Source organism: Triturus cristatus, chromosome 10 (assembly GCF_964204655.1).
Source record: "Triturus cristatus chromosome 10, aTriCri1.1, whole genome shotgun sequence".
NCBI lineage: Eukaryota > Metazoa > Chordata > Amphibia > Caudata > Salamandridae > Triturus > Triturus cristatus.
This window is the reverse complement of record NC_140593.1, coordinates 1225528037-1225543525: the sequence shown is the minus strand read 5'-3', so window position 1 is coordinate 1225543525 and position 15489 is coordinate 1225528037. Positions and strand designations below refer to the sequence as shown.

The 15489-nt window shown below is 50.9% G+C and overlaps 1 protein-coding gene across 1 annotated transcript in view; it reads left to right on the top strand.

Annotated features, from left to right (window-relative positions):
• ABCD1 (ATP binding cassette subfamily D member 1) overlaps positions 1-15489 on the top strand; it is a 220729-nt gene that overhangs the window by 105552 nt on the left and 99688 nt on the right. Inside the window, exon 5 of the mRNA XM_085629793.1 lies at positions 13263-13357. Within this exon, the coding sequence (XP_085485919.1) occupies positions 13263-13357 (95 nt within the window). The remainder of the gene's footprint in view (positions 1-13262; positions 13358-15489) is intronic.

The following is a 15489-nucleotide window of genomic DNA, read 5'->3' as shown; positions in this document are numbered from 1 at the left end:
GTGCAAATTCAGGACGGTGAGTGTAAAAATTCAGGACAAAGGGTCAAAATTCAGGACACAAATTCAGGACAGGAGGTCAAAATTCAGGACAAAACTTCAGGACAATAGGTACGTTTTACAGACACATCAGAGGAGGTTACGCAATAGTATATAAGTAAGCCCAGACCTATCCAAACATATTCAACCATTTGCAAACCTATCCATCATGTATCCTTCCATCTATCATTTCACTCATCCATCCCTTCATCCATCCCTTCATCCATCCTTTCACTCATCCATCATCCATCCATCCACCCTTTCACCCTATCCATCTGTACACTCACCCATCCACTCTTCTACCCATCCATTCACTCATCCATTCAGCCATTTACCCTTTCACCCATCAAGCCATCCTTTCAGTTACTCATTCATCCACCCAGTCACTCATCCTTCCACCCAGCCACCCTTTCAGTCATCCGTCCATCCTCCCTTTCTCTCTCCATCGACCCTTTCACTTAGCCATCCTTCCTTCCATCCATCTACTTATGCACTCATGAATCCATCCATTGACCCTATCTCTCATCCATCCTTTCTCTCATACATCTATGCTTTCACTCCTTCACTCATTTATTCATCCTTTTGTCCATCTACCCTCCCTTTCTCTCTCATCCATCCTTACATCCACCCTTTCACTCCATCACCCTTGCACTTATCAATTCATCAATCCATCATTTCACTCATCCATTCTTTCACTCATCCATCCACCCTTTTACCCATCCAGCTACCCTTCCACCCATACATCCAGCTATTTACCTTTTCTCTCATCCATCCTTCCACTCACTCATCAATCCATCCTCTCTCATTATCCATCTATTCAATCTTTCATTCATCCATTCTCCCTTTCACTAATTCATCCAGCCATCAACCCATCCCTTCACTTACTCACTCGCCCACCTTTTCATATCAATTTTGAGCTGAGCCTTTTTGAGAAGAGGCCCATCAAGAACTTCACCCTCGGCTGCAGGAGCCATTCCAGGACTGGGAGAGGCTCCACCACTGGGGGGGGATGGGGGGGGAAGGGACGTCCGGATCCATCACGGGGGGGGGACAGGAGCCATCACAGGCAGGGGACAGGAGCCACCACATGGGGGGGGGGGGGGGGCAGGAGGCATCACGGGGGGGGGGGGCAGGAGCCTTCACACCAGGGTGGGCATGCAGTATTCTAGTATCATCTTGGTCTCTTCCAGGGTGGGGTAGGGCTCCTCGCCCCCTCCTGGACAAGACGAGGAGAAGACAGGCTCTCTTTCCAAAATGTTAGTTTTGCCATCCCCCACTGTGATGTACAGTACTTAAAGGAGATACTCCAAGAGAACTGATTTAACTGATTGTCCTCCATACTTTGTTAATCAGTGTGGGTGCGTTTGTGCCATTTCTTTATTTTACTACATTATAGAGTGCATGTTTGAAGAACCGACGTTTGCTTACAATTTAGTGACAGTAATTAAGCTCTGTGCTGCCTCGATGTAATCTGGGCCGGTTCTATGATGTTTGGGGCCCTGGGCAGAAAGGGAATGTGTGAGGCCCCTCTAAATTGCAGAGACATGACGCATTCAGGGCTGTTTGCATCTGAATAGATGCCCCTGCTCCTGAAGCTGCAGCCCCTCCCTCTCAGTCACCTTCAAACACCTCTTAACAGCTCATCAAGGGCTGAAGGTGTGAGGGTTGCCATCCCGCTGTGCCTCTCCAATGCTGCCGCGTATCTGAGCTTTAGTACTGCATCAGAGTCTGGAGTCTGTTACACCCGACCGCAACAGCATCAGTGTCAAGAAGGGAGGTTGGTGGAAGCTGTGCCGGCTTTAGGGTGGTGCGAGCGGTGCCCGGTTAAAATTGCGGACAAATGGCGTCCGTTAAAGAATCCTTCACGGACAACGGACAGACGGCCGAAATTACGGACTGTCCGTGAAATTTACGGACGGTTGGTCACCCTACACACAGAGGCTGCTGTTGTGGGGCAGGTAAGCACAGCCAGATGTCACGCCATGATAGCTCATACAAAATTATGGATAGTAAGGTGACACAACACTCCTGATTAGTGATATGAGTCGGAAGGTCACGAGCGACCCCGGCTCCTTTATTTATGCTCTCTGGCCACGCCTGGCCAGAGAGTGGTACATTGTGTGGTGGTGCTTCCGGGACAGGGATGCTTCATAAAATAAACTAGACCGCTACATCCCATCCCAAATTAGTTCTTTTCTACCTTGTGTTAGAACAAGTTTACCATGCAAACTCAGCCAGTCTGTGGTTCGGTCGAGGGTTCGGCCTGAGGTTATAACGATGTTGGTGAGCACTTGAACCTCTGGAAGGGCTGACGGTTTCTCCTCCACTGACCACGGCTTGAGGGTTGCACTCCACCTCGGGTGCTGATGGTACTTGACTCCGAGATATGTCATTCGTGATAATGGACTCTGTCTCTCCAAGTGTGGTGTCGTTACCTGATACATGTACCGGGTTTTGTTGTTCGACACTTGCCACTGGTACTCTTTTAAACCATGATACGTTTCTGGTTATTACTTTTCTATTCTGCTCGACGGTCACGGCTGTCCCTTGGACTGTTCTCACAGTCCACGGCCCTGCCTCGTATGGAGTGCGGAATTTTCCCCCACTCCTACGATTCCTTAGGAGGACCATACATCCTGGCATCAGCGTTCGGGTCTATGCTCGCCTTCGGTGACTTGCTTTTTCATTGTTCGCTGTTCTTCGGGCTTGGGTGCTTGCTGGGTTGTATGGTTCAGGCTCCCTGTTATCAGCCACTGTGAAGTTATCCCGTCGGGGTCCTGCCAGCATCAAGGACCATGGAGATCTCTGTGTTGTGCAGTGAGGTGTGCTGCGGTATTCTCGTAAGAATTTCTGTAACTCGATTTCTGGGTCGGCGTGTTCCGCTACCGCTATGCGTAGGATCTTATTCACTGTCCGCATAAAACGTTCAACTTCTCCATTGGCTTGTGGCCACTGCGGTGTAATGCGGTGATACTTTATCCCCAACCGGTTGAGGAAGTCTTTGAACTCGTTGCCCTGGAACGGGGGACCGTTGTCTGTTTTAATCACATGCGGTAGACCAAACAATGCAAAGATTTTTGTCAACACCGGTTCCAGATGGTTGAATGCTGTGGACGGCAGGACTTCAACGCACAGATATTTAGTGTAGCTGTCGGCCAAGACCGCTGTGACCCTTCCATCTGGAAAGCTCCCAAAATCAAGGCTTACCCATGACCAGGGTGAAGGGGCGGAGTCTTCAGTTATCACGGGAGCTGGTGCTTCTGCATTTCCAGTGAGTTGGCATGCTCTGCAGTTCCTGACAACATTGTTTACAGCTTCCTCGAGTCCCGGGAACCACAGCTTTTCTCTAATCCGGGATTTCATCCTTCCTGTGCCTTGGTGACCCTTGTGCGCTAATACGGTAGTGGGTTCTTGGAGGCCTTGAGGGATGACGATGCGTGACCCCTTCAGCAAGATGCCACACTCAGCGATGCTAAATTCATCCCGTATTCTCCATACTTTCCCCAGCCGGGACCTGTCGACTCCGTTCCATCCTTGGACATCCTGGAGAAAACCCTCCCAGGAGTCTTTCTGTGTTGCGTCTTTCACTCTTTTGAGGACCATGTCCGATTCCATGTGGGACTTGATTTCGTCAATTGACTTCGCTTGTGGGCATGACCACTGGGATACCATGTTGACAAACTATTCTGTCTTCTGCTCTTGATCAGGGTCTGCTTCCGTGGGAGGCACCGGATAACGTGACAGGAAGTTCTTGGCCCCATGTCTGTATACCAGTTCTAGTTGATAGTGTTGGAGTTGTATCCCCCACCGCTCGTTCCTGGGTGGGGGATGAGGTGCAGTCCCTTTAAAAAGCGGGAATAGTGGTTGATGGTCCGTCACTACTCTAAATGGATGGCCACTGATATATAAGTGTAAGTGGTTGCAGGCCCACTTTATGGCAAGCGCCTCTTGTTCTATTTGAGAATAACAAGTCTCGGTTGCTGTCAGCGCTTGGCTAGCAAATGCCAGCGGAACCCAGGTCCCTGGCTCAGTCTCTTGAGTCAATAAAGCTCCTAACCCCACAGGGCTGGCATCTACTACCAGTTCCGTTGGCCGATTCGTATTGAAGTATGCCATGGTTGTGCTTGCTAGTAAAGCTGACTTTACTTTTTGGAAAGCTTCTTCTTCCACTGGAGTCCATCGCCAGGCAGTCTTTTTTCATCAGATTACGTAATGGTTCTGCGATCGTGGTGAGATTTGGGCTAAATCTCCCGCAGTATGTTGCCATGCCCATGAAGCTTCTGACTTCCGATGCCGTGGTGGGCGCTGGGGCAAGTTGAATCACCTGCGTTTTCCTGGGATCTACTTTCACTCCGTCTTGACTGAAGACATACCCAAAGAATTCGATGGACCTTTTGAAAAATTGGCATTTCTCCTTGTGTAGGGTCACTCCATGCTCCGCCAGATGTTTTAGCGTTGCCTTGAGCCGACGATGATGATCTTCCAGTGTTGCGGAGTGAATTAAGATGTCATCACTGACATTGATAACTTCTTGAAGTCCCGACAGAACTTCTTTCACCGCGTTCTGGAATATCTCAGCTGCTGAAGATGTCCAGAAATTCAGCCTTTTATATTGTCGCAGACCTAGGTGCGTTGAAAACGTGTTGATGTATCTGCATTCTTTGTCGAATTTCAGCTGGTGGTATCCAGCGTTTAAGTCCAGCTTAGAAAACCACTGCGACCCGTTGAGGTCCGCTAGTATATCTTCGACTGTAGGCGTCAAGTGCCTCTCTCTCCTAATAGCTTGATTAGGCATCCTCATGTCGATGCAGATGCTAATTTTTCCTGGTTGTCGGGTCTTCTCGGCGATAACCATGGGAGACCCCCACGGGGTCGGGCCTATCTCCTTTTCTATAACGCCCTGCTGCTCAAGCTTCACCAGCTCTTGTTCTACCAATGGCCTTAGGTGAAAGGGTATTCTTCGATGCCGTAGAGCAACAGGTTTTACAGCAGTGTCAATGTGCAGCTTTATGGGTGGTCTTTTTATACTCCCTAAGCCTTCAAATAGCTGTGGGAACAGCTCCAGTATGTCCTCAGCCTGTAGTGTTTTCACTGCGTTCGCAAACGTGACCAGACACAGATCTTCGGCAGTGTGACTCCCAACCAGTGTGTCTGCTTCCCTGTCAACTATGTGGAATGTTGTGGTGACCTCCTGGTCTTCTGATTTGACCTGTACAGTCATTTTCCCTTTCAGAGGAAGTGGAGTCTGGCTTCCGTACGTGAGGATCTTGACTTTGGATGGCGTCAGTGCCGGCCTAGGATTCAGTGTTTTGTAGTGTCGACATCCCATGACATTTACTGACGCTCCGGTGTCAGTGAGGGCTGTGACAGGTGTCCCGGCTATCTCGATAGCACACGTTGGTTGTGGGCGACGTTTCCGCTTGAGATCATTTACGAACGACATGAAGTGACAATTCTTCTTCACCCTCTGATGACGAGTCTTCCAGATAGTGTTGACAGTGTGTTGTTGTCGTTGTCTTTGTCTTTGAAGTGGCCGGTTCGTCTAGTGTGAGGTGCCTCACTTGTTTGTATGGTGGCTTACATCCTGATGCCCCTCTGTACTGAGTGCCTCCCCGGCACACACTCGCAAAGTTGTTGGGAATGCCGCACTTTGTGCAGGTCTTTCCTCTTGCTGGGCAGTTGTCTTGGGGGTGCTCCTCCTTCCCCCAGTATCCACACTGCGGTTGTCTTGAATTTCTATTGGCCCACCTTCCTAGAGTTGTAGCGCGAACAGCGTCCACTCGTTCCGCCTTGACGTTACTGTTTGTTCGGTTGTTGAATTGAGCGCAGCTTCCATGGCAGATGCTCGGACGTCTGATAGCTCATGCGATCGAGCTGGGATCAGCATGTCTTCAAGAGATATACGAGGTTGTGGAAGGATGAGGGTCCGCAGAGTCTTGTTGCGCCATCCTTGGATGAGTTGCGCCCGTACTTCCTTCACCTGGTCATCCTCGGTACAGGTGCTGGTTAACTCACGGAGGCGAGCGTGAAACATGTCCATTGACTCCCCTTCCCTCTGTCGAGCCTGTCTGAGTTTGAAGCATTCATAATCTGGGTTGAGTTGGGGATCAAAATGGGTATTTAATGATCTGATAGCTGCGTCGTAGTCCATTTGTGGTCTTGTGTTCGGCAAATGTGCGAACAACTTGTATATTTCATCCCCCGCAAAGTGCAACAGGAGTGATATTTTTACTCCCCCATCTGTTTCTCTGGTGGCTATAAAATAGATGTTGAGACGGCCTATCCACACTTTCCATCTAGGTGATGCTGTTGCAGGGTCGATCAATTCCCTAAACTGAGGAAGTGCGCTGATTTGCGAATGTAGATGAGGAGGTGCAGCTGCAGAGGCGACTGACTGGCTGTTGTGTTGGCGCTGCTGCTGCTTGATCAACTATAGCTGGTGCTTAATTTGCTGTCCTTTATAGTGTATTTTAGTTCCTGTGTGGTTAATGTGTGATTTCTGGATGTTGCTGCCAGTTCCCTGTTACTTATAGCTTGACTGGGGCATGGCTGCTGCTGTAGTTCTGCTGTTTTTCTGCCCTAGAGCGTGCATTAGCTAGTGCGCTGTTGTGTGTTGCTCCCACTGCCCATTTATTGCTGTTATGTCAATTGTTCTTTGCCTCTTTTGCAATTTGAGGCTTGTCTTTGTTAGGACTTGTTTATGATCTGCCCCCTTTTGCTGTTGGTTCACTCACGCTGATTTTATCTAGCGCTAGCAACGCGCTCGTGTTCTTTGATGTTTTCCTTGCCTGGAGGCAGCAGGGGCTAACGCGCACTTGCGCGTTTATTTTACTGACGCGTGCTCGACCAGCCTGTGCCCCGGGAGCATTGAACGCGTTGGGATCTCCGCTTGCGATCCGTCACTGTTAGCGTGAACAACGCGGGCAGCCTGTGTCCTTTCGCTTTCGTTGCCAGCAGGATCTTTCCCTTTGGAGCGGACGCGCTTTCCCTTTCAGCAGCAGCGTGCTCATTTCCTTACCGGCAGAATGCTCCGGCGGCTGGGAGATTTTGGAGTTGTGGGCATGACTTCATCCCACCCTCGTCGCCAGTGTTGTGGGGCAGGTAAGCGCAGCCAGATATCACGCCATGATAGCTCATACAATATTATGGATAGTAAGGTGACACAACACTCCTGATTAGTGGTATGAGCCGGAAGGTCACGAGCGACCCCGCCTGGCCAGAGAGTGATAAATTGTGTGGTGGTGCTTCCGGGACAGGGATGCTTCATAAAATAAACTAGACCGCTACAGCTGCGTCAAAGGCGTCTGCACACACACAGGCAGCGTCAAAGACGTTGGCACACACACAGGCCTCAACAGCCACAGGTCGGGCAGCCCTTCCTGAGGTTACACAGAGGCACAGCCACTGCTGCTGGAAAAGACAGGCCATCTCCTCGCAATGCAGCTGACCACGATGGCATTAGTGTGGGGCAGGAGCTAGTTATTCACCCTTCTGCTAATCAGCACAGATATCTTTTTGTTCCCATGTAATCTCTCCATCACTTGTGCTCTACCTTGAATTTGGAAAAACCCAATAAGTAGCAAAGAAGCTGCAGGGCAGGCAGTGATATTCGGAACATGCCTGAAGTCTCATTGCTCCCCTCGCTGTCCCGGAGCTAGGTGGGGCACTCCGTTTTCCAAGTGAGAAACCCTAAATAAAAGTTGGTTTAACTAGCCAGCGTTTACTAAAATTAAGCCAACCTGCTAGGCCTACTCCCGGAGAGAGGACTATGTCCTCCTTGGAAAGGGCTTACAATTGACCAAGGATGAAAGGTCCCAGCGAATGATGTCCTGACAGTCTTCTGTCATCCTCAGTGCACATGGCAGAGTGGATGGAAGAGAGTACTCCTTGGCAAGGGTGGGGTGTCTTGCTCTCCCAGGTAGCATTCTGGGTAGTCAACGACTCTTGGTCCACCTGAGAAGACCTTCTTCCAGGTTATTGAGGAAACCGCACTTGCGCGCAAAGCCCAAAGGTTCTACTCTTGTTTGCCAACAAGGATTAGATGGACAGGGGAGGGAGACTATGAAAGCCTGTCCGAAGAGAAAGCATGGCCTACCACTGCGGAGCCATGGGGGTGGTGAACCGGCCACGGGGGTGGTGACCCGGCCATAGTGATGTGACCCGGCCATGGGGGTGGTGACCCGGCCATGCTTACCGGGCTGATACTGACTGTGCAGGCATGTCTCCACTTACGTTGGCCCATATGCAGTGGAGCGATAGAAGATGGTGCCTCGAAGCCCACCCTGGTGGTACATAGATTGCCAAATTATCCTTTTGTCACAATCCATTCAAGAGCTCTCTACACGGACATGGAAGTGGGTGTTTGGCTGAATCTGCTTGCATTGTATTGCATTTATATAGTGCTTCTAACCCCTGGCGAGGCGCTGCAGCGAGTTTTCACACTTCATGCCTTACAGCTATCCAATAGGTCGCTTGTGATTAAGTTTTTGCTCATGTGCCAATATCATCAAGGGAGTTGTAATCCACCGACTGGTTACAAGTGACGTCATTTGCGAATGGGGTGCTTAGAGTATGGTATTGCATGAAGCGCAGAAGAGCTAAACGTCCCCTGGTACATTTGTTACATTTGACCTACTTGTGATCAGATGGTGCAATAAAGTCAGGATTGAGGTAAGGTGTGACTGAGCTGCCAAAAACAACATAAAAAGTACAAGGTGTCTTCACAGCCCCTGGCGAGGTATTGCCGGCAGCATTTCCCCCTTTTCTTTCTTGCACTATAGTAACATTGGTGTAGGTCGACACCCGTAGGTACAGTCCGTAGAGTCTGCTTATGATGGCTGCCTGTGGATGTCATCTACAGCTTGGAGCACAGTGGGTGTGTCTTTAACGAGGGGTCCTGCGTGACGTCACACGCGGTGAGAGCGCAGCTCCGGTATTCTGTGATGTCACTAGACTCCCTCCTCCTTCTGGGTCAGACATCAGGAAGGTGGCTAGGTATTTTTTGTGAAGGCCCTAGTCAGGCTTGTGGGCGAGGCAGACACCGCTTTAGTAGCCGTGACCGTAAGCGGGCTAAGTGGTAAGTTTGTGGGATTGACGGATAGCCCACCTCTCATCTGACCAGGGTGGACTGTAAGACATCGGAGCGGGCCCTCCTCCAGAGGATGTTCTGTGGCCATCTAGGGACTGTCCTCGTATAGTGTGGTGCTCCACAGTGAGGCCGCAGAGATCTCATCCAGAGACCTCCCTTTTAGAGAACCGTGACCTCACAGCAGTAAAAGCCCTTTGGTTTCACTTCAGCCACCTCAGATCAGCGCATTACTGCGTTTTGAAGTGTGGGCGTTGCTTAATGATTTCCACTTTTCAGAAGTGAGGGTTGTTGCCATGTGCTTTGCACAAAGGTAGTGTTGGACTGGCATTTCACCGCGTCCGCATGCCTGAAAAATATTTAATTCCAGCCTCGCCATACAGCGAGCATGCTTCATGGTACGTGTGCACTTTGAGGAGTGCACATAACTGTGCCCCAGTGAAGGGACAAATGCAGAAAAAAAGTACAAAGGAGGACGAGAGATCGGAAAGCTGTGAGTAAGTGATGAGTGGGGATGGTAACCCCACTAGAGTGAGATGAAGACCGGTCCAGCAGGGTGATGGGAGAAAGGGCCAGCAGGTAGATTGGCACTACCACCCCTTGAGATTCGGCAGTGCCCGTGGCAAGCTCCTTCAAACATTTTGGGTCCTTTTGCATTTTGTTTTCCAACTAAGCATTTGCTTAGTCCTAAACCTCGGATGGGCAACAATTTTTCTACAGGAGAAATGCTGCCCATCTTCATTACTCTGCCCTATTGGGAATAAATGTCTTTTAAAAATCCTAAAGCAAGAGAAATTAAACCGATTTAAATTGCTGTGTCGGAATATAAAGGCTGTTAATGTGGTGGTGTTTCTTAATAGGCCGTTTAGGTGTAAATATGAGAGTTCAAATTCGCCGACGTTGCTGCCAACACGTGCCAGGTTTTCATGCTTATTTGTGTCTGAGGATGGCACAAATCTTCCACGGCGTGGAGAGGTCCCTTAGGGCGCTTTTAGGTACTCCGAGGTGCTGCTTGTAATGATGCTCGGTATGCAAGCATGTCAATCAATCAGGGGATTATATAGCGTGCTACTCACCCGTGAGGGTCTCAAGGCGCTGGCAGGGAGTTGAGGGGGGGGGGGGGGGGGGAGTGGCGGCTCTGGGTCAGTCGAAGAGCCAGGTCTTGAGGTCATTCCTGAACGTGTGCAGGGTGGGGGAGCATCTGATGTTCACGGGGAGCTCGTTCCAGGTTTTCGCGGCGATGTAAGAGAAATCTCTCCCGCCAGTTCTCTTTCTGTGGATGCGGGGAACCTCTGCCAGGGCGAGGTCGGCGGAGCGGAGGTTCCTCTTGGTTACGTGGAAGGACAGTCTGTTGTTGAGGTAATTGGGTCCGATGTTGTTGAGGGATTTGTAGTCGTGGGTGAAGAGTTTGAAGGTGACCCTCTTTTCGACGGGGAGCCAGTGGAGGCCTCTTATGTGTTGGGTCATGTGCTCATGGCGCGGAGTCCCGAGGGCGAGTCTGGCAGCGGCGTTCTGGATGGTTTGTAGTCTGCGTAGAAGAGTTTTGTTGATTCCGGCGTAGAGGGACTTTCCGTAGTCCGGTCTGCTGGTTATGAGTGCGTGGGTGACGGTTCTTCTGCAGTCAGGGGGGATCCATTTGAAGATCTTGTGGAGGATGCGGAGGCAGTTGAAGCTGGTGGAGGCGACGGCGTTGATCGGGCGGTTCATGGAGAGGGAGGAGTCAAGCATGATGACTAGGTTCCGAGCGTGGTCTATAGGGGTGGGTGGGCACCCGAGGGCGGGTGGCCACCAGGTGTTGTCCCAGGTGGTGGTGTGGGGTCCGAGGATAAGGATCTCGGTTTTCTCTGAGTTTTGCTTCAGGCAGCTGTCCTTCATTCAGGCTGCCACGTTCTTCATTCCTTCCTGGAAGCAGAGTCTGGGGTCTTCATGAGTGAGAGGATGAGTTTGGTGTAGTCGGCGTAGGATACGATGTTGAGTCCATGCTGTCTGACGATGGCGGTAAGGGGGGCCATGTAGATGTTGAAGAGCGTGGGGCTGAGAGATGATCCCTGGGGTACTCTGCAGCTGATTTCCGTGGGTTTGGAGAGGAAGGGCGGGAGTCGGATCCTCTGGGTCCTGTCGAAGAGGAAGGATCTGATCCAGTCGAGGGCGGCTCCTTGTATTCCCACGTTGTGCAGTCTGGCAGCGAGCGTGCGATGTGAGACGGTGTTGGTGTGGTTGCTGCGGAATCCAGACTGAGAGGCGCGCAGGATGGAGTTCTCTTCTGTGAAGGCGGTCAGCTGGGTGTTTACAATTCTCTCTGTGACTTTGGCTGCAAAGGGGAGGAGAGAGATGGGCCGGTAGTTTTTCAGGTCCGTAGGGTCGGCCGTTGGTTTCTTGAGGAGGGGTTTTATTTCTGCCCGTTTCCAGTCATCTGGGCAGATGCCTGACCTGAGGGAGGCGCCGATGGTTCGACCTAGTTCGGGTGTGATTGCGGCGGCTCTGTGGAAGTGGAGGTGTTCTGTGTTGGAGTGAGGGTCGCTCGTGCTGGATGTGGAGTGTCGGAGGAGGGTCTTGTGTGCAATGATGAGTCCACCTCCTGGTGTGGTGTGGTTGGTCTTTTCTCTGGATCTTGAAGCCGTCGGGGATGGCAGTGGCGATGTCGAGGCCGGAGGTGGCGTTTGTCCAGGTTTCCGTGAAGAATGTGACGTCGGGTGAGACTGTCGATCAGGTCCCAGATCTCTACGGCATGTCGGTGCAGGGAGCGCACGTTGAGAAGGATGCAAGTCAGGGTATGGGTGGTGCGTGCATCGGGCGTGCCTTCGGCTGTCATGGGAGCTCTGTCGATGGTGAAGGATCTGCGGCAAGGTCTGCACGAGAACTGCCCGTGGGTGGTGATGGGCGAGGATCTTGCGCAGTCGGCGTGTCTTCCAGGGTTGAGTGCGTGGAGGGTGGTTGGGTCGTAGCAGTGGGGTCCGGGAGGACCAGGGGTCTTGGCGCTGGTCGCAGTCGGGTCACGGACAGGCGCAGACGGGCTTGTCTTAGGTGCGCCTCCCGACTGCGCAGTGGCCGTCATTATAAAGGGGGGGGACGTGCAGCTGGGAGGCGGGAGCAGGGCGGTAGGGGGAGGAATCATTGGTCGGTGGTGGCGGAAAAAACCAGAGGGGGGGCACCAGGAACAAAGAGGAAACTAGCGAGAAAAATACAGCGGCAGGCACAATAAAGTAAAATAAGCACAACATTAGGCAGGGACAATAGAGTAAATTAGGCACAGAAGTTAGGCGAGAATCGGAGTCCGGGTGTACTCGAACCCTGAAAGCGGAGTGTCAGGCTTGAGAGGCGACACAGGGCACAACGGAGCTGCCGGGGAGAGTGAGCTTCTAGGACCGAGGTCTGTGTCGGGGGAGGGGGGGGGGGTCCCACACTGCCTTGAGTTTTGATGAGTATGCAGCCTAGCTGGAGCCTTGTTTAAGTTGTCATTAAGTGAATGCTGACCCCTGGCTCCCATACACGTGGGTTGTGTCCAGAAGGCCCAGGCTTCTCTTTGGGTCTGGGGAGTTCAGTGTCTGTTCATTCTGTCGTGATTGAATCATCCATCCTGCTGTCGGTCGTCCTCTTCCTTCTTTCCACGTTTCCAAGCGTCAGTCACTTCTAGGGTTTCCCATTTGTGTGTACCAATTATGAGAGCTTCCATCGGGTACCCTGTCTCGAGTAAAAGTTCTGGTGTGATTTGATCATAGACACATGTTTGTTTTCCTGGCTGTCCTGGTTCTCGTCAAGTGAATCCTCCTCAATAGTCATAAGCACTGAATATTCCCTCCCATGTGCGGTGACATTCACTGCTTATGGCTTTGATGAGGATACCCCTAGAAGAGACCTAGGATTACAGGTAACCAACGTATCCAATTCTTTCAAGTCTCCTCCCTAACCCCGTTTGTGTGTGCTTCATTGGCCGGTCTTCGCATCCATCCCGCGCCGTGGGCAGTACCAGTGCTTCTGACTCTGGTTATTGTAGATACATCAGTGCGTTTGAAAAGCATTTCCAAGTCTTTCATTGCGGCCATTCCCAGTGGTTCCTCTTGCTACTAAGCTGCTGTTCTGTTCTGTGTTCCCCATGAAGTATTTCAGGTTACTCACCCTGCTGTTGTGACCTCTCTTCCAGGCCAGGTGGTGGACGTGGAGAATGGTATCATCTGTGAGAATATCCCCATCGTCACACCGACGGGAGATGTGGTGGTGGCCTGCCTGAACATACGGGTAAGGAAGAGTGGATGGAGACGGTTTACAGGGAGGGTTACAGCGAGTGGGTGGGTAACATTAATATGCAGGTATTGGGGCGTAAGGAGACTGATGAGGATCCACTGGTATACAGGTAAGGAGCGAGTCTAAAGAGAGGGACTGCCAGGAGCGGAAGGAACAGCCGACATGCAGATATTGAGATGGGTTAACGAAGAAGAGTAGCTGGAAGTAAGAGATCCACTGGTTACATGTAGGTGAGCGGGTGTAAGAGTTGTGCACAGTGTCGGTACATGTGGGTGCGGTAGTGGTACAGGGAGTGGGGTGATCACTGGATAATGCAGGGGGGCAGCTGGATTACATGAGACTAGGGAGTGTAAGGACAGTGATACAGAGAGTGGGATGTTTGTTACATGGAGGTATTGTAGTAGTGTAAGGACAGTGGTACAGAGAGTGCTGTGTCTGCTGGTTACATGGAGGTATTTGAGGAGTGTAGTTGAGAAAGGCCGGCTTGGTGGATATAAGTTCAAATTAAAAATGCTTTTACTTGTGCAAACATTCATATAAATGGTGTGAACCTTTTTTAGTGTCACTGGGTACAGCAACCAGTTTGCGCGTCCTGTCACCACAGCCAGGAGGACTAGGACTCCCTGCACTCTGGAAGAAGAGCCTTGCCAGACCCCTATGCCCTGAGGCTTACTGTCTGAGGCTCCTCTGGGATATCTAGAGAACATCCCCTAGCCAGAGTCTCTCTGCTCGAGGATCCTCTGGCTGTCAGTGGAACAGACCCCACCCAGAGCCTGACTCGCAAGGGATCCCAGAATTACACGTGTACGGGTGTGCAATGCTATTGGAGGTGTTGTGCAGAATGCCATTTTGTGAGACCGCTTCAAGACCAATAGATGTGCTTCTGTTCTGTAGGAACTGGTGTAGGGTTCCCGGCCTCTTTAGGGGTGCTGGTCTGGGCTGCAGAAGTATCCTCTGTTCTGGCCCGATGGAGGAGGTCTTTATACAGAACTGGACATGAGTCTTGTAGAGGCCAGTGCAGGACTCTGAGAATGTGTACAAAGAGGTGTGCTGGAGGGGGACAGTAGTGAGGGCTCTGGTCCAGGATGTTAAACATCCTCTGGTGTGGGAGGTGGTACTTCAGGGCAGAAACGATTACTGATGAAGGACAGAGCATGAAAGGAGATGCACAAGATGCCGTGCTGGTGTCCGACTGTCAAAGTTGCTGAATGCAACAAAAAAGGCTTGTGATGGTGTTGGACATAATTCCCTGATGAGATACTGTGGGCATGCTCAAAGATGAGTTTGTGCACAATGGCGTAACAGCCACTTTGTGGTGTGAACAGAAGTATGGTGCCCAAAGGTGCGCGCTGCTGTTCAGTAGCGTGTGCAGAATGAAGCAGTGGATGGTATAGATTTAAAGATGTGATAGGCACTAAAATGACTCCACTCTCTGGTGTAACACCCAATGGAGGCAAATGGTTGAGGTCATCGTAGACCACAAACGTAACCTACACAACACTGTTCTGCTGTAGCTTAAAGTGCGCACTGACTACTCCAACTACTGCGAGTCATCGGGCGCTTCAATCTTGGGCAGAATCTAAAATCTTTAAGTCCGGAACTTGTACCTTTCAGACTGGACTACCAGCAGTCTCTCAAAGCGATGCTTCATTCTTCTGTTGGTTTGTTTCAGGTTGCAGGAAATATAACCATATTATCCCAGTCTTAACATCACCTCACCGGATCACTTACAAAGTCCCTAATGCCTCTAGTCTTCTTACTTAACGAAGAAACTTAAAATATTTGGTTGCCAGTGAGGGGAAGGAAATGCCCAATGTCTTCTCCGTTACCCTCCAATATTAAGCTAGGACAGTGTATGAAACGATCCTTCTCCAGCAGTGACACAAGAATTTGAAATTTTCTTCCTCCAAGTCTCCGTACCACCCAATGCCCTGTAACTTAAAAAAAGCAGCTCAAATTTCTCCCTTTCCGTAGACTTTTTGCCTGAGTCTGAGTGGCAGCTGGTGACATTTTCATTCTGATAGTGACTTCCAGGATCACATTCCCCCACCTTTTGACTATTCCCCAGGAGTCAGACTGAATCCGACAACTTTTCAGTAGTACCCCACCTGCCGGAAGGTGGCACC